The sequence below is a fragment of the Halictus rubicundus genome, chromosome 2, assembly GCF_050948215.1.
Source record: "Halictus rubicundus isolate RS-2024b chromosome 2, iyHalRubi1_principal, whole genome shotgun sequence".
Classification (NCBI taxonomy): Eukaryota; Metazoa; Arthropoda; class Insecta; order Hymenoptera; family Halictidae; genus Halictus; species Halictus rubicundus.
The window spans coordinates 26,223,077-26,246,676 of record NC_135150.1 but is presented as its reverse complement, the minus strand read 5'-3'; the positions used below and the strand labels follow the sequence as shown (position 1 = coordinate 26,246,676).

Genomic DNA, 23,600 nt, shown 5'->3' with positions numbered 1-23,600 from the left:
TTTATGCCATTGGATGAGTTTTCGGGATGAAATCGAGAGCAGCGCGCAGTAGAAAATATCTCCAGCTACAAATTCAGTTATATTTTGTCTTGATTCTGTTGCGAAATAAAGGCGAAAACTTGAAGCACGTTTCTGGCAAGTCCGAATTCATAATATCGATAATGCAGAGGAAAAAATGTGACAAGTTTAGTCACAGACTTAAGTCTGTGGCTGAAGTCAGTGAATGGAAATTATTAATTAAAAAGTCACGTGACTACCCCGGGCCCTGAAATACAGCGTCCGAAGCCTGGACTCTGGAGAGGAGAATTATTTCCTGGTCGAGCCGCGTGTTCCGCAAAAATAGACGCGCGTCGATGACGGATCCGAACGCTGGTGGATCTTGGATGATCCGGGTGGCACGATCCAATCATGGTCGTTCCTCGATGTTCCTCGCGTCTACGAGGACGCGCAGGAAGCCGTTTCTGAAACGCGAGGCGAATGCGATTAGAATTCGGAGATCGGACGTCGGAATTCTCGCTCTCCACGGAGAGCGTAATTTTAGCCGTGATCGTTAAGAGGATATTACGCGTTTCAGGTGAATAGCGGCTCACCGGCGGAAGCAGCTGGCTTGAAGGCCGGCGACGCAGTTATCAGGGTGAACAGCACCGAAATGTACAACCTGAGGCACAAGGACGCGCAGGACGTGATCGTCAGAGCCGGCAACAATTTCGAGATCACCGTACAGAGGTAGACACCATTAACATTCCTCCCCCTTTTTGCCCCGGTCGCGACCCTTTACCTTGACGATTATTAACGAGAAGTATCTCGCGGAGTCAGCGAAATTGAATTTACGGTCGCGCGGCGCGATTACAGTTCCTGATTTCCCAACATTTTTCATTTCTCGAGAAGTGAGAAATAAGACTGTATTTCTCGAAAATTCTCGAGCATTACAATAAAAATATATTGGGAAACTTTTACCAAACTTTCATAAAGTGAGGCATTACGCTTTTGTTTTGAAATGACTTCTTAAGAAGCATAATGCGTCTATTGTAGAATCAGACCTACTTCTTTTTTTGTAACAAAATCTGTAGCCGTAGAAAAATTTCCTTCATTTTGCGTGGATGTTGGCTTTATCGTATACAGAACATCCAGAAGTTGCTGAAGATTGGGTGTCCTTTTTCCAGGGACTCAAAAATTTGGAATTCCTTTGTTAGAGTCCGGAATTTATTTTCTTCCGCCGCTAAACTCTTGACACTAAATTCTCGAAGGCTGTCTGCAATTTCTAATTCTAACTGTTTTTCCAGTGATAGTTCCTCGTTCTGAGAATCTGAAAGTTTTTCGCTATTTTCATAAGAATCGTTGTTATATTTTCCAAAAAGTCTGCTTAGAATTTGTTTCGCCATTTTATACATATCTGCCTTGGATGTTAAATCAAAAAATGTATCTTCCGAATCTTTTTGCAGAGATTCTGGATTATGCAGATATTTCATAAGGGATACAACAATCTTGTCTCTTCTTTTAGATATTTCTTCTTGAATAACAACAAGAAACTCATTACTCAATTCAGTATTCAGTGTTTCTAAAGTTCTAAATAAGAATTTCAGAGAATTTCAGAATTTATATGTTATCAAATAAATGAGATTCATAAGGATTTTCCTAAATTGAAATTTCTCGGGAAATAAAACACTAGGCGCGATCCTTTTGCTCGACGATTTCAATGACCAGGGCCACCGGAGAGTCTATGAAATTTAATTTAATATCGCGTCCCATTACCACCGGCGATTATCGAGAATAAACTTGCTCGGTTACAGAAGAGGACGCCGTTAACGTTCTTCTTCTCTTTTTTCCTGCCGTCGTGACCCTTTACCTTGACGATCGCTAACGAGAAGCATTACAGAGTCTGCGAAGTTGAATTCACGGTCGGGATACTTTCACTCGGCGTGCATCAACGGGGACTGCACAGTCTATGAATTTAACGTTGCACACTTCTGTAGAGTCTGTGGAATTGAATTTACGGTCGCAACCCTGTCGTTTGACGATCGCCAATGATCTAAGTAATGAAATTCGAATTTACCTTTGCGCCGACAGAGGAGGAGGAACATGGAAGCCGCACGTGACGCCTCTGGGATCCAGCATGCCGTCGCCATCGCCCACCTCGATGGGCAACATTACTCCAGTTACGAAGACGTCGTTGGCAGCGAAGAAACAGGATGGAGCGCACATCGGCAGCGGCCACAACTTCAGTCCAAAACCATTCGTTAGTGTCAATTAGCTAAATGGATCGACGAATCTCAGCCTCGATCCAAATTCGTTCTCCTTCTATACCGCGCCTTCCTCTGACTCACTTCTCCACTTGGTCTTTCCGTTTCCCTGAAAATCAAAAATATTGAGTCTGTGCTGCTGGTGCACGAGAACCTGATGGAAAAGCTTCGGGTCGGGACTAAGGCGTTTGGAGTCACTAATATTGTTGGAGGTCATTAATACTCTCGGGAATCCTTAATACTCTCAGGAATCCCTAATATTCCCGGGAATACCTAATATTTTCCATTATTTTATTAGAATTCCAATATTTTCGGGAATCCCGATATTTTCGGGAGCCCCTAATATTCTCGGGAATCCCTAATATTCCCGGGAATACCTAATATTTTCCATTATTTTATTAGAATTCCAATATTTTCGGGAATCCCGATATTTTCGGGAGCCCCTAATATTCTCGGGAATCCCTAATATTCCCGGGAATACCTAATATTTTCCATTATTTTATTAGAATTCCAATATTTTCGGGAATCCCGATATTTTCGGGAGCCCCTAATATTCTCGGGAATCCCTAATATTCCCGGGAATACCTAATATTTTCCATTATTTTATTAGAATTCCAATATTTTCGGGAATCCCGATATTTTCGGGAGCCCCTAATATTCTCGGGAATCCCTAATATTCCCGGGAATACCTAATATTTTCCATTATTTTATTAGAATTCCAATATTTTCGGGAATCCCGATATTTTCGGGAGCCCCTAATATTCTCGGGAATCCCTAATATTCCCGGGAATACCTAATATTTTCCATTATTTTATTAGAATTCCAATATTTTCGGGAATCCCGATATTTTCGGGAGCCCCTAATATTCTCGGGAATCCCTAATATTCCCGGGAATACCTAATATTTTCCATTATTTTATTAGAATTCCAATATTTTCGGGAATCCCGATATTTTCGGGAGCCCCTAATATTCTCGGGAATCCCTAATATTCCCGGGAATACCTAATATTTTCCATTATTTTATTAGAATTCCAATATTTTCGGGAATCCCGATATTTTCGGGAGCCCCTAATATTCTCGGGAATCCCTAATATTCCCGGGAATACCTAATATTTTCCATTATTTTATTAGAATTCCAATATTTTCGGGAATCCCGATATTTTCGGGAGCCCCTAATATTCTCGGGAATCCCTAATATTCCCGGGAATACCTAATATTTTCCATTATTTTATTAGAATTCCAATATTTTCGGGAATCCCGATATTTTCGGGAGCCCCTAATATTCTCGGGAATCCCTAATATTCCCGGGAATACCTAATATTTTCCATTATTTTATTAGAATTCCAATATTTTCGGGAATCCCGATATTTTCGGGAGCCCCTAATATTCTCGGCAATCCCTAATATTCCCGGGAATACCTAATATTTTCCATTATTTTATTAGAATTCCAATATTTTCGGGAATCCCGATATTTTCGGGAGCCCCTAATATTCTCGGAGCTCCCTAATATTCTCGGGAATCCCTAATATTATATAATGATGAAGGCATTGGGAATCCCTAATATTCTAGGAGGTTCCTAATATTCTCGGGAATCCCTAATATTATCTGGAATTCCGATATTTTCAAGGCCCTGCCCCGATCCCGAAAGGCATCGGATCGGGACTATGGCGTTAGGAGTCCCTAATATTCTAGGAGCTCCCTAATACACTTGGGAATCCCTAATACTCTCGGGAATCCCTAATATTCTTGGGAATCCCTAATATTCTCGGGAGTCCCTAATATTCTCGGAGCTCCCTAATACTCTCGGGAATCCTTAATATTCTCGGAGCTCCCTAATATTCTCGGGAATCCCTAATATTCTCGGGAATCCCTAATATTATATAATGACGAAGGCATTGGGAGTCCCTAATATTCTCGGAGGTCCCAAATATGCTCGGGATTCGCGATATTTTCGGGAGCCTACGTCCCGGTCCCGACATTTTCGGGTTCCCACGCCCCACTAACAGGTGTTACATTTAACGAGATCCATCGCTTTTACGCTCACCTAACAGTACAAATCTTCAAATACAATCTCGTCTTCAGTACAATCTCTCTTTGCAGCTGAATGGAACGGGCGACGGTTCCATCAAGTCCATCGTGAATAAACAGTACAACAGCCCGGTGGGTATCTACAGCGAGGAAACCATCGCGGAGACGCTCTCCGCGCAGGCGGAGGTCCTGGCTGGAGGTGTCCTCGGGTAAGATCCGTTTTGCTTTGCTGCGAACACCGGGAGATATCCTTCCGTTAAACTGACATTCTTGATCGTTCGCAGGGTGAACTTCAAAAAGAACGAGAAGAACTACAACGCCGAGAACAGCGAGGTGTTCAAGATGGTCCAGGAAGCGGACAAAGAACCAAAGACTCCCGAGCCTGGTTAGTAGCTGATCGAATCGACGACGATCATCCATTTGTACATATTTGCAAGGCTGCCTCGATGACTGTCGCAGTCAGTGCTCTCGGTTTTTCGCATCTTTCAACAATTTAAGGACTCGATAAAGTGAGAAGCATCGACAGCATTAGGTGTCCATAGTCCTCGACCCCTTGCACCATGATCTATTTTGTAGCCACGCTGATTAGAATTTACAATCGAACACGATATTACATATGCATTGCTACTGGACTGCGGATTTTAATTATTCATGACAAAAATATATTCAAAATATTTGAGGACATTAGAGTATTCAGCTAGAAAGGATGATTAAAAGAAGTAAGGAATTTTGCGCTTAGCTCCTGTGTCCAGCAATCAATGCAAACAATCGTTATTTTGCCGGAAGATCGAATTATTGCATCACAGAGCAACGGGTTCAAAACCAAAGATAAATAGTTCAAAGCGCATCTCAAAGCAACGAAGCGTCTCGTGCGATACCGTCTAACCGCTTCTCTCGAGAGTACCGTTGAGAAAAAATTATCAAGCCTTCTGCAGACACGGCGCAGTCATTAGCGAGCCTATTAAGAGGTTCGTTAAAACTCTCGGCGGCCAAAGAAGGCGGAATTGAAACGCGGCAGTGATCGAGGCCGCCATTCTACTCCGTTCAGTGTTTCGCGTAGACGTAGATAAAAGAATCACCGGAGAGTTTTCCTCGCTGTCGGATTCGCCTGAAAACGAAGCACCAGCCGAAGGGAACGCTCCGGAAGAGTGGTTCTCGGCCGGAAGCGGTAATGAAGACAGCATTCTGCAGCGGCGTGACGGGTGTGTCTCGTACCGTGAAAAAAAAAAAAAAAAAATAAACGGCTTCGAGGGATCGCTCTCCGGTGATTTTTGTCCGTGGATCAGCTGGCTCGAAGAACGCCAGTCTGGTGCCAGCCGGTACGATAACTTCTTTGCGAAATAGCGGAGCCCACTGCACAGAGCGGCGTGATTACGCCGTCGTCGCCGGCCCTGGCGGGACTGAGGCCGGTGTCCTCGCCGGAAACGAAGCAGCACCAGCAACAACAACAGCACCAACAACAACCGCAGCAGCAACAGCAACAGCCCTCGACGCCGCAATCGAGCCTTCCACCCGGACAGAACATTTGTGCCGAATGCGAGAGGCTCATCGTGTAAGTTGACGCGCCGAGATACCAGAAAACGTTCTCGGCCCGTTACCTTGTTTCTTTCAGCCATCGGAAGAGACACGAGACAGAGAAACAGGAGCGTTTTTTCGTCGGGTTCCTAGAACAACAACGAGGCGACTCCCTCGCGCGGACGCGGATCCTTCGGCTCGAATCGGATCGAGAAGATCCATACGCGTACATTGTGAATTCCCTCTCTAGTACCTTGTATCATCGGGTACGGTACATTCCAGAGAAAGTATCTGTTTCATCGGATGTCCAGATGTAAGATAGAGGTCCGGTTCGACCAAGTAAATCCGCTCGCGCGTAGGGCAACAGATGACGGAGACCGTTCCCGTTCGGGGATAGCTGGTTGCTCTCTCGCGTCTATTAAAAAGTCCCCAGCCGGTGTCCAGTCGAGTCACAGATCGGTTTCTCTACTTCCATGTCGTAGTTCATCCGAGAACAGAGTTTTACTCGTCGGTGAGCCACGCGGTTGGCGGCATGGCCACCTCGCCGAGGTCACCCACGCCCCTATTCCATGCACTGCACGGCACCCCGGCCTTCAATTCGAATGAAAATTCGTGGATACGTGCGCCGCAACGACAGGACTCTTCTCCGTCTTCGGATACGTCGATCGTCCGTTGTAGCAACTGTGACCGAGTGATCGTGTAACTATTTTCCACGTGAAATCTCTCTCTCTCTCTCTCTCTCTCTCTCTTTCTCTCTCTTTCTCTTTCCGCATCTTCTCTACCCTCGCCGCCCCCAACCCGCCCAATCTTTCTTTGCACCCCGGTCGTTGATCGATCGAAAATATCTGTAGCTTTTGTCGAGGATTCTATCCGCCGCTTCTGTCAACTGTGTCCGTCGTAAATGAACGTCGTTGCGTGGGTGGGAACGAGCTCGCCGCTTCGAGACAAGATTTCTGCATTGTGTCCGAGCGTGGAGATACAGTCTGTTCCACAAGAACATGAACATGAAAAAATCTTTTCTGTAAAAAAGGTTGCATAGGTCGAAAGTACAATCAAAGAACTAATACGCACTTGCTTGATAATGTGTCCAATCACCGCCATCGGCGATTATTGCTTCGCAACGTCTGGGCATACTTTGAACCAGCTTTGCGGCGTATCGGACAGGAAGAGATCTCCATATTTCTCGAATACGGCGAACTAGCGTCTTCAATTTGAAAATACGCTTTCCTCGGAGTTTGTACTTCACGAGAGACCAAACATTTTCGATTGGATTGCCATCGGGGGACCGAGATCGGACATTGCTCCAATCGCGACAAACGTTTTCATGTGCCCACGCGAACCGTTTTTCGACGCGCTTTGTTGAAAGCAACGGCTTCGAAAGCGTACTACGCCGTGCAACTTTATTTTCTTCCAACCGACGTTTAATCGTTACCATGCCTATTTTTATGCCCTTTTTCGCTAACATTGCTCGCGCTTTGCGTAAGGAGAGTGTCGGATTTTTCGAAAAAAGCTGCAGAATTGCTTCATCGTCCCTTTTCGTCGTAGCTCGCATCGAACCTCGATCGGGGAGATCGTCGACGCAATTTGTCTCTTTGTAACGTTGCACCCACTTATTTACAAATTCGCGAGACTCGTGCAGATATTTTGCTGCATTTCCAACACTCATTTTTGGCCGTTTCGGGTGCTGGCGCAAGAATACTGCTTCGAATCGTTTAGCGTACACGGCACTCGTCTCGAGATGACTTGAACTTCTCGGTGACAGAAATGATACTAAGAGAATTCGGGCTGTTGCGTATTAGGGGAGACATTGTATGTTTGGACTGGCACAATCTTTGCTGTATTGGGTGTCAAATTTCTCTTGTGGAACAGACTGTAAACTAGAACCAATGTTTCTTACGATCAACCTCTTGCCACTATAACATCGTACAATTGAGATATTTAATTGTCCCACACCGATTTTGCGTTACTCCGACCAATAGTCTAGTTCTCTTCAACGCTTTGAGTGCCCCCTGGTGTTGAAGCGATTAGAATTGAGGGTGATCGAAGCCTGTAAGAATCGTCTACTGGTCATTGAAACACAGAATAGGCGTTGGGACGTCGCAATTGTATAAACAGTACCTAAGGGTTGACGCACCTCTTGGATACTGTGCAATTTCATTTGAAAAATATGATCTAACCGTTTACTTGAACTGGAACCTTTCGTATCCAGAGCGTGAAGTGTGGAACGTTGAACGAGATGTTATTAATTATTGTCTCGGAAGTCGCGGACTCGTTCCCAGCGGAATCGTGGCCGGCTGGATTGCTCGATTGTCGTGGTGTCGCCTGGTATCATTGGTCGGACGCTTTGATCGGGACGAAAACGCGCGCAGCTCGCACATCCCTTGATCGAACGACCGTAGATCGATCGACCGAGTCGGTGTCAGGAGTGCTCTGTCGATCGAGATTGGGGATTGCCGGTGTGTGTATCTCTGAGCCCGTTGTTGCACGTTTTTTTTTTTTTCTTGCTGTGTGTTGCGTCGAAGCACCAACCCTCTCTGTCGCCTCTGTCGTCGGTAATCGCTTCTTTCGGCGAAGGACGGCTCCCCGTCTCGATATCTCCATCGAACAAGACCAATCCCGATCCCGAAGAAAGGATCTCGATGATTTCCATCGTCCCGCGGGAGCCGTGCGCCGATCATTCGCACACGCACACGCGCAAGCACACGTGCAAGCTTCTCTCGCCTATCTCATCCAGCGAGAAGTCTTCTCTCGTTCTCTTCATTATTTTCATTCTCTCATCTAGATCGCATCTTATATACTGTTCGGTGTAGTACTCGTCGAACTTGCTCCAGCAGGAGCAAAACGTAGAACGTGCTTTCGGTGTTGTGACATTTTTGTATTTTTTTTTTCACTGTTTTTCCAGTATCATTTTTTGTCGTTTTGATATTTATATATATACGGGGTATTCACGCTATTACTAGCCAGCGTTTTTCTTGTAAATAGTAAATATTAGTATCAATATAAGTAGTACTGTTCTTTATACGCAACACAATGGCGTATGTAATTTTGTTTTGTGTATACTATTTCGTTAGATATGAAGGTGACCTTCAATTTTTTGGATGGAATGCTGTATATTGTTTTGTATCACATGAAAGCGTGTGTCTAGACGAATTCATACGTATACTGCACGGTGACCTTCGAGGTCATGCAAGGTCAGAGATTCCATTCCATTTAAAAAATTGAAGGTCACCTTCGTATCTAATAAAATAGTATAAACACAAAAGAATTACATACGCCATTGTGTTGCGTATAAGAAACAGTACTTCCTCTTTCATTTTTTTCTGATATTCACTATTTACAAGAAAAACGCTGGCTAGTAATAGCGTGAACACCCTGTATGTGTATATATATATATATATATATATATATATATATATATATATATATATATACATGTCGATGTGATTGCTTTTTGTACTTTTTCCGGACACTGTATTTTTGTGGACACGTTTTTGCACAGTTTTTCTTTTTCACCGGGACGACCACAGTTTTTCGTCATTCCTCGTCGCTGGGTTTTTGTGTCTGAAACGATCAAAGAGAAACACGGGTTACAATACCTTCAACCATATCAAACCGCACACCCCTGAGAAAAAGGATCGAATTTATCGTCGCCCTCGTGTATTTTGGCAGTGATCTATGGAAGGTTTGCCCGAACTTTTTTGGCAACCTCTATTCCAATGCTCCGTCGCGCCGTTTAAATCGTTTTAGAATTTTCACATAACGAAAATGAACGAACCTTTCTGTCGGGGGTGGTACATTACACAGCATCGTTTCATACGTCCACCTACACGAAAGTAACGTGTTCTCGGCCTCCGTCGTCGAGGTGACGAGTTCATCTCTCCAGCGAGCAAATTCTCGAACACATACGTTGGACGAAACACTCACGAGACTCTGTCCACTCTGACCGAGCGCGCTCACGAGCGAAAAGACACGGGATGCTGAACGAATTCGCCTGTTTCCGTTTCGCAGGGGCGTGTTCGTTAGGATCAAGGAGAAGAACCTGCACGTCGAGTGCTTCAAATGCTCGACCTGCGGCACCTCCCTGAAGAACGTCGGCTACTACAACATCAACAACAAACTGTACTGCGACATTCACGCGAAACTGGTCGCCAGGCAAAACGCACCTGCTGGCATGGTTCCAATCACCGTGCCGCCGTGAGTATTCGAGCCTTCGCCTATGACAATCCTCCTACGCCTGAAACAATAATCCCGGCTCGCGAAACCCTAACGAAGATAAGCAAACCGTGGAGAACGTATACGCGGACCGTGTTCAGCACCGGCAATTAAGAGGGCCCGAGGTAGTCACGTGACTTTTTCATTAATAATTTCCATTCACAGCCTTCAGACACAGAGTTAAGATCCGTCTTGGTCTTGATCCGGCGGGACTTAACAGTAGAACTACCGTGCAATAAATGCGACTGATGTATATTGCTTTGTAACAGTGACAAGACTGTGGCCATTCAGACTTCATACAACTTTTATTGTAATATGTGCTTCATGTGCGAAAACATGTTTACAATTTCAGTAATTGTAAAAGAACAAATTAGGAACCAGTCGTTTTGACTGGTCCGGTAGTTCTAGTGTTAAGTCTGTGACTATACTTGTCACATTTTGTTGCTCTGTATTATCGATATTATGAATTCTGGCGCCAGAAACGTGCTTCAAGTTTTTCGGCTTTATTTCGCAGAGAATCAAGACAAATTATAGCTGAATTTGTAGCTGGAGATATTTTATAGCGCGCGCTGCTCTCGATTTCATCCAGAAAACTCATCCAATGGCATAAAAATGCTTGGATTCCACGGCATGCGCATAGTCAATTTTTGGCCTACTTCGAACGCTTATATTAACAAATATCTGCATAATCTCGTCAGCACCTGACTAGCGCGCACTAGATTGAACCTTCCTCTTTCGAACGAGCCCTTTACCAGCGAGAAAATATTCTTATTTAAGGACCAAAAGTTGAGACACGTAAAACCATTTTTCGCCTATTTTTGTCGGTAACGTGGTCACTCTACCTTATCGCGAATCTGCAGAGTCTTGGTTCAATTTTTGGCATACTTCGAACGCTTATATTAACAAATATCTGCATAATCTCGTCAGCTCATGAGCAGGGCGCACTAGATTGAACCTTCCTCTTTCGAACGAGCCCTTTACCAGCGACAAAATATTCTTATTTAAGGACGAAAACTTGAAGCACGTAAAACCATGTTTTGACGGTAATGTAGTCACTCTACCTTATCGCGTATCTACGGAGACCGGGCCCTCGGAAATTCCACTGGAACGAAACGGAACGGAACGCGAGGAGAGCGATGGGAATAACGCGTGACAACCACCAATAAAAATCCGATGAAATTTCCAGGGGCGGAAGGGCTCCTGCCAGCACGATTTCCGCTGCGCTCGCGAACGCGCCGCTGTCTCCACCCCTGAGCAACCATACGTCCTCGCCGCTGCCATTCTCTGTGAGTATCATCGCTATCCTTACGACGAGGTTACAAGTTGCTCCGCTTTTATCGTGTTCGGCACAGAGCTCCGCTTTTCACGTTGCCCATTGCCTGAAATTTACGATTGCTATCATCAACCTGTACAAATTCTATTCGAGCCGCAGAAACAGTTCAATTACAACACCTCGATGCAAAAACCGGATCTGCGGAAATATTAGGTCGTCCCATAAGTTCGTGCCGTTTACTATTGTACCATTGAACACGTTGACAGGATTATTTGTCCTAGATTTAAAATGAATTTTTACGTTAATATATTCACTGTACCAATTGGGGTCTGTAAAATGCAAGAAAGTTGGAGGACTACTCGATATCATACATTGAATTTTTTTCAATTTTTATTTCATTAAATAACTTACTTTAATTCTATGGAATTTTTTAGGTTTCTAGTTTGCCAGTCAGTGTTAAATTCGAAAAATAAAATATGTAATCACCCTTTCATTTCACAACCTCTTCTGACCTTTTTGGCAAAGACATCGTACCGTCATCTATAAAATTTCTGCGGTTTTTCATTGAAATACTTTTCAATAGTGAATAATACAAACATATCCACGGCACGAACTTATGGGACGATCTAATATATGAAACTTCAACAAGTTGAATTTCACTAAAAGATGAATTTCCCCGGTTTCGTGCACCAAGGTCTTCCATCTCAAGCTTTCCATTTCGAATTACTAATTGGCTGCTTCGAAAAGTATTCGTATGACAAGCAAATTATGAAACACGTTGACTGCAATGTCGGACATATGGGGGCGACACAGTTTTGTCCGAATATTTTTGTGAACCACAAATGGTACATTATTTCTTCTACTAATTTTCATTATGGAATGTATGTACAGTTTTCAAATAAATTACTTATGTTTATCAGAAACAATTTCCAGGACGATTGCTTTATCAACAAACGAACGATCAAGTCGTAAAGTTAGTTATAGCTAGTGTCCGAATATTTTTGGGAGTCACTGTATAAAGTATACTCTTCCTTACCTTGACTATTAGAATAAATATTACGTCATCTGTATCCGTTATGCGGAGTCTCTTTATAATTAGCTCACCGTACGAATACCTTTCCTGAAACCATACACTTCGAACGATCGGGCCGCTCGTTTGCCAAACCGATCGACTCGAGGAAACAAAGAGTGAGGAAATCGACGAAACAGCATACACGTTCGAGAATTCTCGAGAATTTTTAATGAAATAAACAAATATTGGGAACTTTTACCAAACTTTTATAAAGTGAAACGTTACGCTTTTGTTTTGAAATGGCTTCTTAAGAAGCATAATGCGTCTAATGTAGAATCAGACAATCTACTTCTTTTTTTTTGTAACAAAATCTGTAGCCGTAGAAAAATTTCTTTCATTTTGTGTGGACGTTGGTTTTATCGTATACAGAACATCCAAAAGTTGCTGAAGATTGGGTGTCCTTTTTCCAGTGGACTCAAAAATTTGGAATTCCTTTGTTGGAGTCCGGAATTTATTTTCTTCTGCCGCTAAACTCTTGACACTAAATTCTCGAAGGCTATCAGCAATTTCTAATTCTAACTGTTTTTCCAGTGATAGTTCCTCGTTCTGAGAATCTGAAAGTTTTTCACTATTTTCATAAGAATCATTGTCATATTTTCCAAAAAGTCTGCTTAGAATTTGTTTCGCCATTTTATACATATCTGCCTTGGATGTTAAATAAAAAAATGTATCTTCTGAATCTTTCTGCAGAGATTCTGGATTATGCAGATATTTCATAAGGGATAGGACAATCTTGTCTCTTCTTTTAGATAGTTCTTTAATAACAACAAGAAAGTCAAATCAATACAGTATTCAGTATTCAGTGAAACTCAATCGAAACTCAAACTCACCTTCGACTTTCTTTCAGTCGAAACTCAATTCAGTATTCAGTGTTTCTAAATAAGAATTTAAGAGAATTTAAGAATTTATATGTTATCAAATAAATGAGATTCAGAAGAATTTTCCTCGATTTCAATTTCTCGAGAAATACTGGCATTTTTCTCGAGAAATGAGAAATAATCGATTATAAAATTTCTCGAGAAGGAACACTACTAGTGTGTACTCACGCGAATTTGAATCCTGAAACGCTGCCGGCAACGCTGTCGAAAATTCGAGTCGCCATAAACGATATCATCCCTTAACCCTGGTATGTGTGTGGCCTCCGCTTTGCACTAATCGCTTTTCCAGGCTTACAATCGCTCGAGTCCAGATTACGGATCCCCGAATCTTCAAGTATCGTCCCTGAATAGGAACGGCTGCATCACGAACGGCGAGTGCCACTGGGAATCGAAAACGTTTACGAGCACGATCACCATACAGACCGGTTGCACAGAGGTTGGCCAAACCGTTCCGTTCTAATCCTACGGACCTTCGAACCAAACCGAACCGAACCGAACCGAACCGAATTCGTCCGCGCGCCGTACCTGCAATAGATAGACGTATACATAGGTTTTCCATGTCGCATAACAACGGTGCTTACGTGTTCGGTCGACCGGTTGGCCAATTGATACGCGACGAGCAAGATTGACAGAGATTTAATCTCGTTCGGACACGTCTCGTAACGAGAACGCGGCCTATACGGATAAACAGACAGACAGATAGATAGAAAAAGAAAAGAAAGAAAGAGTATACGAGAAACAAGTTCGAGGAAGACGACGACGGTAGGACGATTGCGACATCGATTCCGATCGGTGTCATCGTTATGATATTCGACCGGGTCGTCCTTCGAATCCGCGGACTTCCTTCTCGCTGACTCGACGTAGCAATCGGTCCATCGGCTGGCAATCTTGATCGTCGATCATCTATTTTTCGAACGGTACGGGTGACTAATTAGCCTGGCGCGATCGGGAGCGTGCGTGTTGACTGCGCGCGGTCGGCTTCTCCCCCGAAATCTCTCCCCCTTTTTAATTACCACCGCCACGTGACATCGTTCTGTCGTTTTATGCATTGCAGCCCACCCGCCTTGGCACATCGCCCGTCGAACCACCCAGTTTCCGATCAGTCCAGGTAATGTCCCAACGCGGCCCGGCCCGGCCCGTCTTAAGCCTCTCGCAACTCGAAACCTTACACTCCGTAAGGTACGTCCTTACCGATCCGATGAGAATCGCGCGCACCGCGGTCCCGCTGCTTTGACCACCAGACTATGTTCTCCGGAAAAGTATGTTCGATCTCGCCGAAAAACTCGATCGCGATCCGGTCCTCCGATCGCCGATCGATCGTTCACCCGGTCTCGGAAGCCTCCTCCGTTCGCGGCGAACGATTTCTCGCGGATTATCCGATGTGCGCGGTATATAATCGAGCTATCTCGATGGTGTCAGTGCGCGTATCGAAGCACGATCAAGGCAGCGGAGCGAAGTATCGCCTAGTCTCGTCGTTTCCGAGCTGATTAACCGCCTAACGAATATTCGCGTTTGTGTCTGTGGTTTTTTTTTTTTATTCTTTCCTTGTCGGAATGCGATGCACACAGTATGCGTTGTTGTTCTTTTTCTTTTTCTTTTTTGTTCCTATCGTCAGGCCCGAGAGCGTTTTCGCATCGAGCGATTCTCTATTTTACCGTGCTAATACTTTTTGGACTGATCACTTTTCTAACTGTAGTATTGATCATGCTCAAAATTGATGTACGTCTTTATTCAGCAATTCTTTAAGTACATATTTGAGGGTAACTCTTGCAGACCCAGTCTCTCCGATGTTTCCAATGTAACAGAGCTGGTCCTTTGATTTAATCGTTAGAAATTGAATTGGAACGGACTCAATTGTAGTATCGATGATGCTTAAAATTGATGTACGTCTTTATTTAACAATTCTTTAAGTACATCTTTGAGGGTAACTCTTGCAGACCCAGTCTCTCCGATGTTTCCAATGTAACAGAGCTGGTCCTTTGATTTAATCGTTAGAAATTTAATTGGAATGGACTCAACTGTAGTATCGATGATGCTTAAAATTGATGTACGTCTTTATTTAACAATTCTTTAAGTACATCTTTGAGGGTAACTCTTGCAGACCCAGTCTCTCCGATGTTTCCAATGTAAGAGAGCTGGTCGTTTGATTTAATCGTTACAAATTTAATTGGAATGGACTCAACTGTAGTATCGATGATGCTTAAAATTGATGTACGTCTTTATTTAACAATTCTTTAAGTACATCTTTGAGGGTAACTCTTGCAGACCCAGTCTCTCCGATGTTTCCAATGTAAGAGAGCTGGTCGTTTGATTTAATCGTTACAAATTTAATTGGAATGGACTCAACTGTAGTATCGATGATGCTTAAAATTGATGTACGTCTTTATTTAACAATTCTTTAAGTACATCTTTGAGGGTAACTCTTGCAGACCCAGTCTCTCCGATGTTTCCAATGTAACAGAGCTGGTCCTTTGATTTAATCGTTAGAAATTTAATTGGAATTGACTCTGGATTTGGAATGCACGGTAGAAAGAGGAACGGCCAAGTCGAAATCGGTTCGTTCGTCGATGCGAGAACGGTCTAACGAGACGCCGAGGGCGCAGAGAGTAACCAAGTAATTTTGTACCGCACACAGGCGCCAACCTCGAACAACCTGATTGGTCCGAAGCCGTTCGGAGGATCCAGCACTCTGCCATCGAATCTGTCGTCGCCTCCTCCGCTGATCAACTCGGGCAGCAGCACTCTGCCGCGACCTCAGAGTCAGACCGTGACCGGTAAGTTCTCCTCCATTCGCGGAGAAAATCGTATCGCTGGCACGGGGAATGTTTCGAATTTCCACGGCGGTTCTCCGCTCGCGTGAATCGAATCGGAAGTTTCCCGCCGATCCCGACAATAGTTGCATAATTCCGTTATGCAACCTCGTTGGCCGCCTCGTCGGCGCGACGAGAATCCGTCTCGCACGCCAGAGGAATTGCTCCCCGCGGGGAACAACGTTCCGAAAATTCCGCTCCGGATTTTCGAAGTGCGACGCCCTACGGTTTCCACTGTTTGCACGCTTTCCGGAAAGAAGAGGCCTGCGCGAAATGAGTTAGGCTCGTTGAAAGAAAGCAAAATCTGTATTTTACTGCTTTCGGTTTAGAACAGAACGGGCTACCCAAAGTTCGCACCTATTATTCGTTAACTTTTGATAGGAATCTCGAGTGCAACTCCTTTCGTAGTTACGACGAATTCTTCAGTCATTACCTGAAAAATAGATCAAATTTATATTTATGCTTATATTTCCTCCAGTCATGTGTTTGCAAGAAAATAGAGATAAACTGCCAACAGTGTCCGGGTCTATTTTGACCCGCTTCTCCAAAGGCTTCGTCGTCGTCTGTCGTCCCAACCCGTAGGGAACGAATTGAATGTCCAGTTCAGCTTCAGAACATTTCGGATCCGTTCAGGTTTTATGAAGTTGATAGCAATCGCTTGTCATAATATTCGGACGCTCTTAACGGTAGGTTTACGGAGCACTAAAAATGACTATTTTACATTTCCTTGTGAAAATAACATGAATCTATCAAAATCTGTAGCGATTTTTTTAACACTAGAACTACCGACAGTTGAGACGTAGCTATCTCTACCAAAACCAGTCAGAATGACTGGTCTTTAAAAAATACGTAATAGTAGAATATTTTCATATTTACTGATTTATTATTGTCTTGCAAAAGGAACTGCATGTTCTGAGATCATGAAAACTATATAATAACAACTAGAATAATAACAATAAGTACAATAATGAAGAATATTTAGTACCAAAATCTTTGGTAACAAGAATATTAAAATAAATTTTCATTGGTAAATATAAGAAGTATAATATAATAATAATAATAATAAACGTAATAGAATAAATAAAATACAAATATAACTTAAATTATTAGGTACAAAAGTTATCATTCGTCACAGTTCTTACAACCGTAAAGTTTCTTCTGCGTGCATTTTCCGCATACATATTGTTTACAAAGATTGCAAATGGTGGTAGTCTTATTATTATTACAGTACCCTATCCGACACCAATTGCGTGAATAAGGTGAGTTCTTTGACGTACTTTGGATCTCAGATGCTCTTTGTTCTATCCGTGATTTTTCATAGTCAGCGGCAAGTTCATCTGCTAATTGAAACATAAAATCTTTTCCGGATATCTGCTCACCTGTGGTTTCTTTACATGAAATCCAGGCATTTATGCCAGCTAAATCTAAAATATTAAAAAATACTTGAAATGGCCATCTTCTTGATCCCGACTTCACGCCATATTTTTTTGCCATTTCGTCTGCTATATCTACCACAAATTTTGTTTTATTATAAAATTCGACCGTTTCAGGTAGGCCCTTTTCGCGTTTTCCAATTTCGACGGTTTTATGTTTTGAGTTCAGGATAAAAACTTTCTTCTTCGGCTCATTTTTATAAATTGCGAGTGTAATCGCATTTGATCGATACAGCAGCGACGAAAAGCGAGCAATGCTATCCTTCTTCTTGATATATAAAGAAGCTATCCTTCGTGGTTCTTTTGGCTAATAATTTATATGCCAGCAACAAGCTTGTAAAAAAATTGTCGGTTGTTATGGTCCTTCCCTTCATACTATACGGTTCAATAAGTTCACACCAGTCAAATTGACTGGTACTGGTATAAGTAGCCATGATAAAAATTTACTTTCATTTTAAATGAATAAAACAAAATTAAAGTTTATTATAACATTATTCCTTTAGCTATCCCTGCAAAAGTCATTACATCATTGCGGAGAAAAAATAGAACATGAAGTAGGAATTTTAAAATAAAATTGTCAAACCAGCCATTTCGACTGGTGTGGTAGTTCTAGTGTTAATAATATATACCCAGAGAAATCAATTTGTCAAATAGCTCCTCACGGATGCATCTTTGCAATCTCAATATTCGTGAATTAAGAGTATTAGAATCCGCCATTTTGCCGGGCCCCGCAAATCTAGTGTTAAGAAGACGATGGCTCCTTAAGGGGGCCGGCAGGCATTTGGCCTTGACTGTCACGCTATGTTACGCTGTGCCTTTTTTTCTAGACATTTTACGTCTTAAATAAGTAAGTCTACGTCTGCCCAGAGACTTTTTTTCGATACGAACACTAAATCTCTCGAAACGAAGAGAATCTCTCTGCGATATACGTATATGAACTCGCAAGGGTCAAAATCTTGACAAATTGACGCTTCAATATTGCAACGAGCAGTTTAAAAGTGGTCACTTGTGTTTCCCAAAAGTCCAATCCACGTCTGTATGGAGCCCAAATTGCGAATTTCTGCCTCATCGTCGAGTAATTTGTAATATTCGGCAGAAAACTCGCTTTCTGAAGCAGGTATGACGTCACAAGATGGCTGCCGCAGAGAGATTCTCTTAATTTCGGGAGATTTAGTGTTCGTATCGAAGAAAAGGCTCTGGACAGACGTAGCAAAGACATGTACAAACACGGTGGTATGCATTTTTGATTGATTACTTACTTATTTAAGACGTGAAACGTCTAGAAAAAGGCACAGCGTAACATAGCGTGACAGTCAAGGCCAAATGCCTGCCGGCTCCCTTAAATAGGATTTTTGTTTCGAAAGGACAGGGCTCGTACCCGAAAGCTTGGTACAGTGAGAACCGTAGGAGATGGTTCCCGGTCTCGGTGCTCGCGGAATCTAGTTTAAGAGGCTCGTAGAGACGCCAAAGTAGCAGGTGCTTGTGCCTGGTCTCGAACATGCACGAAATTGGTTGTCGCGACGCGATACGGCGACCAATCAGCAGGATAATTGCGCCGGGCACGCCAGTGTGCTTTCGGAAAGGAGAAAAGCAAGGGGGAAATAAATCCGCGCGCCGATGACAAGCGCGGAGAGCACACGAGTTTTCCGTGGTATCTAGAGGAACGATCTCCGCTCGATCGTGTAATCCTGACGGCGAGCCAGCCTATTATCCTTGGCCTGACTTTGCTCTTCGATTGTTGCAAATAGGTCTGATCTCCGGCCTGCCAAAGCCAAAAAGCACACCCTTCGCAGGTACGGCGAATAGATGCGAGCCTGTTGACCGAGTTTCGAGCTTTGGCTAATATGTACACGCTCCATTTGGCTTGCGTACTCGCATACTTTTTTTTCTTTTCATCTACTCGCAGCCCCCTTCGTCATCGATCTCGTTCCCGTTTCGCGGTTCATCCAACGAGGACGATCCGATCCGATTCGATCCGTGCTGGATCGTGGATCATCAGCCTTTGTCTTCGATTTGCAAGCTCTCTCTCTCTCTCTCTCTCTCTTTCTCTCTCATAATTGACAATGGAACTGGAGAATCGCATCATCCGATCGTCGTTCCTCGCGACGAGCGACGCGCGACGTGTCGACGGCGGGTTCTGAGAGCTGCGACACACACATTCGCATGTCATTCTCATCATTCTCGATCACGATCGCACGACTCATCGGGGAACCGGTGATGCACGTTTCGTCGACGATTATTTATACAACGCGGACGTGTATCGAGCAACCATGATGCGGACCGATCGAAACGAAATTGGGACGATTCTGTCGAGACCCGGATAGCGAATGGACGAGTATTCGAGTCCGCGTCGAGAACTTACGTAACGAACGTCACACATATATATACACACACACAGAGAGAGAAAAACACTTTGAGTAAAAATATCCGCGCGTGTTTGTATTTTGTTCTTTTCCCGCGTTGCTATTTTCTCGTTCTCTCTTGTCTCTCGCGAGTCGAGCTTTCGAGTTTTCATCGAACGAACGAAAATCACCGAGCGCAACGCTATTTAACGATCTCGGATCTCGCGGCGAGCATAAGCACAGTTTGGGAATCTTGAATTCGTGCTACGAGACCAGCAAAGCATACCTTTCCTGGGTCATAATTTTTTCTTTTCTTATCTTTTTTCAGCCGGTCCATCTTTCAACCCGAAACCCAGACCCTTCTCCCTCACGTTCGCATGAATCGGTAGCTCTCGACTGCGCCGTCGTCGTCGTCCTTGTGCTGACAGCCGAATCGAACGATATCCGATTATATCTATATATGACAATTATTATATTCAACGTTCACGATCTCCCCTCTCGCTGTCCCGAACATCGTGATTCGGTCCACGCAAACCTGAAAGCGTTCTTCGAGTCTCGGGTAGTGTTCCTTCTCGAGAAATTTTATAATTGATTATTTCTCATTTCTCGAGAGATTCCAGTACTTCTCGAGAAATTTCAATCGAGGAAAATTCTTATGAATCTCATTTATTTGATAACATATAAATTCTTAAATTCTCTGAAATTCTTATTTAGAACTTTAGAAACACTGAATACTGAATTGAGTAATGAGCTTCTTGTTATTAAAGAAGAAATATCTAAAAGAAGAGATAAGATTGTTCTATCCCTTATAAAATATCTGCATAATCCAGAATCTCTGCAAAAAGATTCAGAAGATACATTTTTTTATTTAACATCCAAGGCAGATACGTATAAAATGGCGAAACAAATTCCAAGCAGACTTTTTGGAAAATATAACAATGATTCTTGTGAAAATAGTGAAAAACTTTCAGATTCTCAGAACGAGGAACTATCACTGGAAAAACAGTTAGAATTAGAAATTGCAGACAGCCTTCGAGAATTTAGTGTCAAGAGTTTAGCGGCGGAAGAAAATAAATTCCGGACTCTAACAAAGGAATTCCAAATTTTTGAGTCCCTGGAAAAAGTACACCCAATCTTCAGCAACTTTTGGATGTTCTGTATACGATGAAACCAACGTCCACACAAAATGAAAGAAATTTTTCTACGGCTACAGATTTTGTTACAAAAAAAAGAAGTAGATTGTCTGATTCTACATTAGACGCATTATGCTTCTTAAGAAGCCATTTCAAAACAAAAGCGTAACGTTTCACTTTATAAAAGTTTGGTTTTAAAGAAATAAAATCGGTTACATTTAGCGTCTATTTTTTCCTTGTTTTTATGTACAGGGTGTATAAAAATTATATGTCACGACCATCATAGCGTGATTCTACACTTCCGGATCGGTGGAGATCTGTGAAAAAAATGCACCGCAAAATTTATTTTGATCTCAAAACTTAAGGTCAAAGTATCGAAAAATTTGAGTGATGAGTACTATACGATGCAATAAAAGAAAATTTGTCGACACTTTGACCTTGTCTTGCAAGGTCAAGGTGAATTTTGCGGTGCATTTTTTTAACAGATTTCCACCGATTCAGAGGTGTAGAATCACGCTATGGTGGTCGTGACATATAATTTTTATACACCCTGTACATATTGAACAGGACTAATCACCGAGTTAAAGTTTTTCGCCCTTTCGATAAATATTATTAACGATATTCCAAATATTATAAGTTTGCCAATATTTTTTTATTTTAACATAAATTCTCGAGAAATGAAAAATGTTGAGAAATCAGGAACACTACTCGTGCGCCATAATTACCTCCGCCTGCTCGAACCGACCGGTTTCACGTTTCTTCCTTCTCGCAAGAAATTCGCTCGTTTTAATCGTCTACGTCGCTTGCACGTAGCTTTCAATTACTTTAAACGTTCGAATCAATTCGAACCCAAGCGTAATAGGTTCGAACTATTTTTTTTTTCCGAAATACTTTCACAGTGGAACTTGTACCACCATCTATTTTACGGGTACGCCGATCAGAAGTTCTTTATCGTCGGCAATGTCCCAGAAAATGAAAAATTAGAAAAATTTCGGAATTCTGATTTCTCTTTAACTCTAGATAAGTAAATCAGTGTTGCTCTGTAACTAATCGTTCGACTCGTACACTACAAATTATTACAAGAACATTTCGAATTCGCAAAAGTAACGGGAGTCGCTGGACTATTAGTACGACTGTTTCATTGTCTAGGATTAAAGGAAAACAACGACTTATTCGCACAGTATACAGTGAATTCTCGATATATGCCAACAACACGGGTCTTGCCAGAAGTTAGAACAATTGGATCACTACATAAAGTGAAAAGAATTTTTCACAAAAATTGCAATTGGTCGAAAGCGCAGAGAAAATACTAAAAGTTGTGTTTTGCAACGTTTTTATGTGGACTTAAAATTTAGAAAGTACGATTTGTAGATCCGTATGAATTATACATGTTCTGAGAATTTCATCAAAATCGGTCAACGTTGCAATGACCTACAGATGTTTCAACATGATCTGAGGAGGCCAAAATTCTGCGACTTTCGCCCTTAAGCTTTCATCGTTAAACGTTTGTAGCAATGTTGACCGATTTAGTTGAAATATTCAGAATATGTACAATTGATACAGACGTACAAAACTTACTTTTTAAATTTTTAATATAAGCCCGCACAAAAAAGTTGCAAAATACAACTTTTAGTACTTTCTCTGTAATCTCGACCAATTGCAATTTTAATGAAACATTCTTCTCACGTTATTTGGTGATCCAATTGTTCGAACTTCTCAAAAAGAAATTCAAGTAGTATACTCCAATGTTGACAAAGTTATGCGATTTTTAAGAGCGTGCTTATGGAACTGACTGTATATAGAGAAATCACTGTATTCGCCTTTGAAAACCCCGAAGAACGCCTGTTCTCCGGATGAGAGAGACCGATCGCGAACCGGTCGTTTCGACCGTTCGGTAGTTCCAGCGTGAACGATTTATCCGCTGCAGCCGAATCACGTGTTTCGGGATGGGTAACGTCGTGAACCATATCGACGAGTGTTTCCTCGAAGAGTGTCGAGAGATTTGAAGTGGAATTACGAAATAAAGCGACAGCCAAGCCGAGCAAGCTCTTCGCTCGATACATGTTGTTCCTTTTCTCCAAATTTCATGTGACAACCGCGACGCACGCGTCTTCAAGTTCCTCCGAAACAGAGATACGATATGTCGCGAATCAAAACCATGCTGCCTTCCTCGTCTCTCTCTTTCTCTCTCTCTCTCTCACTCTCTCTCGCGTCGTAGCTTTCGAGGGGAACTCGAGGTCGAGATGCTAACGCTCCGGAGGTCTCGTGGCCAGATTTTCTGGGCTCGAGTACTTATCGCGTCGATCGGACGCTACGTTTAACCGTTGATCGTCGATCCGGATCGATCACCGAAAGAGATGCGACTGCTCGCTCACGTAACGCTTGACAACATTGCGAAAAAACCGCGTGGATCGACCATCAACCACGAGCTTCCCGCTTCGCCGACGCTTTCTGTCCGTTCGGAGCCAGTCGCCTCCGCGACGACGTTCACCGCCGTAAATCGCTCTCTTTTCTTGTTAAGTTGCGCTTCTTTTCATTTAGGCATCCTGGACGTGCCCGCGACCCACCCAGTCTGAAACATGATTCGCAACAGATGATCGACGGTTACGATGATCTCGCGTTAGACGCGAGCGGATCGCGGGCACGAGCCGCTCAATGTGCTTCT

At 42.9% G+C, this 23,600-nt stretch overlaps 2 protein-coding genes and 1 long non-coding RNA gene across 8 annotated transcripts in view; 1 reads left to right on the top strand and 2 right to left on the bottom strand.

Moving 5' to 3' along the window:
* The window catches only part of LOC143365858 (uncharacterized), a 111,093-nt gene extending 97,282 nt beyond the window's left edge, over positions 1–13,811 (bottom strand). Inside the window, exons 1-3 of one of the 2 annotated variants that reach the window (XM_076806439.1) lie at positions 13,799–13,811; positions 13,386–13,742; positions 12,712–13,214 (exon numbers count right to left, since the gene is read on the bottom strand). In XM_076806439.1, coding sequence (XP_076662554.1) covers positions 12,712–13,056 — 345 coding nt within the window. In that variant the 5' untranslated portion in view covers positions 13,057–13,214; positions 13,386–13,742; positions 13,799–13,811. Of the gene's footprint in view, positions 1–12,538; positions 13,215–13,385; positions 13,743–13,798 lie in introns of those variants that run through there. The other variant, XM_076806438.1, reaches the window with a different exon arrangement.
* LOC143365785 (PDZ and LIM domain protein Zasp) overlaps positions 1–23,600 on the top strand; it is a 78,092-nt gene that overhangs the window by 40,387 nt on the left and 14,105 nt on the right. Inside the window, exons 2-10 of one of the 5 annotated variants that reach the window (XM_076806289.1) lie at positions 575–726; positions 2,068–2,236; positions 4,340–4,476; positions 4,552–4,652; positions 6,265–6,481; positions 9,791–9,976; positions 11,181–11,280; positions 14,272–14,325; positions 15,853–15,991. In XM_076806289.1, coding sequence (XP_076662404.1) covers positions 575–726; positions 2,068–2,236; positions 4,340–4,476; positions 4,552–4,652; positions 6,265–6,481; positions 9,791–9,976; positions 11,181–11,280; positions 14,272–14,325; positions 15,853–15,991 — 1,255 coding nt within the window. Of the gene's footprint in view, positions 1–574; positions 727–2,067; positions 2,237–4,339; positions 4,477–4,551; positions 4,653–5,611; positions 5,820–6,264; positions 6,482–9,790; positions 9,977–11,180; positions 11,281–14,271; positions 14,397–15,852; positions 15,992–23,600 lie in introns of those variants that run through there. The other 4 variants (XM_076806290.1, XM_076806291.1, XM_076806292.1 and 1 more) reach the window with 4 other exon arrangements.
* On the bottom strand, positions 7,729–9,782 carry LOC143365868 (uncharacterized). Its single transcript, XR_013084601.1, has 4 exons — positions 9,610–9,782; positions 9,215–9,343; positions 7,960–8,560; positions 7,729–7,829 (listed from the first exon to the last, which is right to left on the bottom strand). It is a non-coding gene; the product is annotated as an uncharacterized LOC143365868 (long non-coding RNA).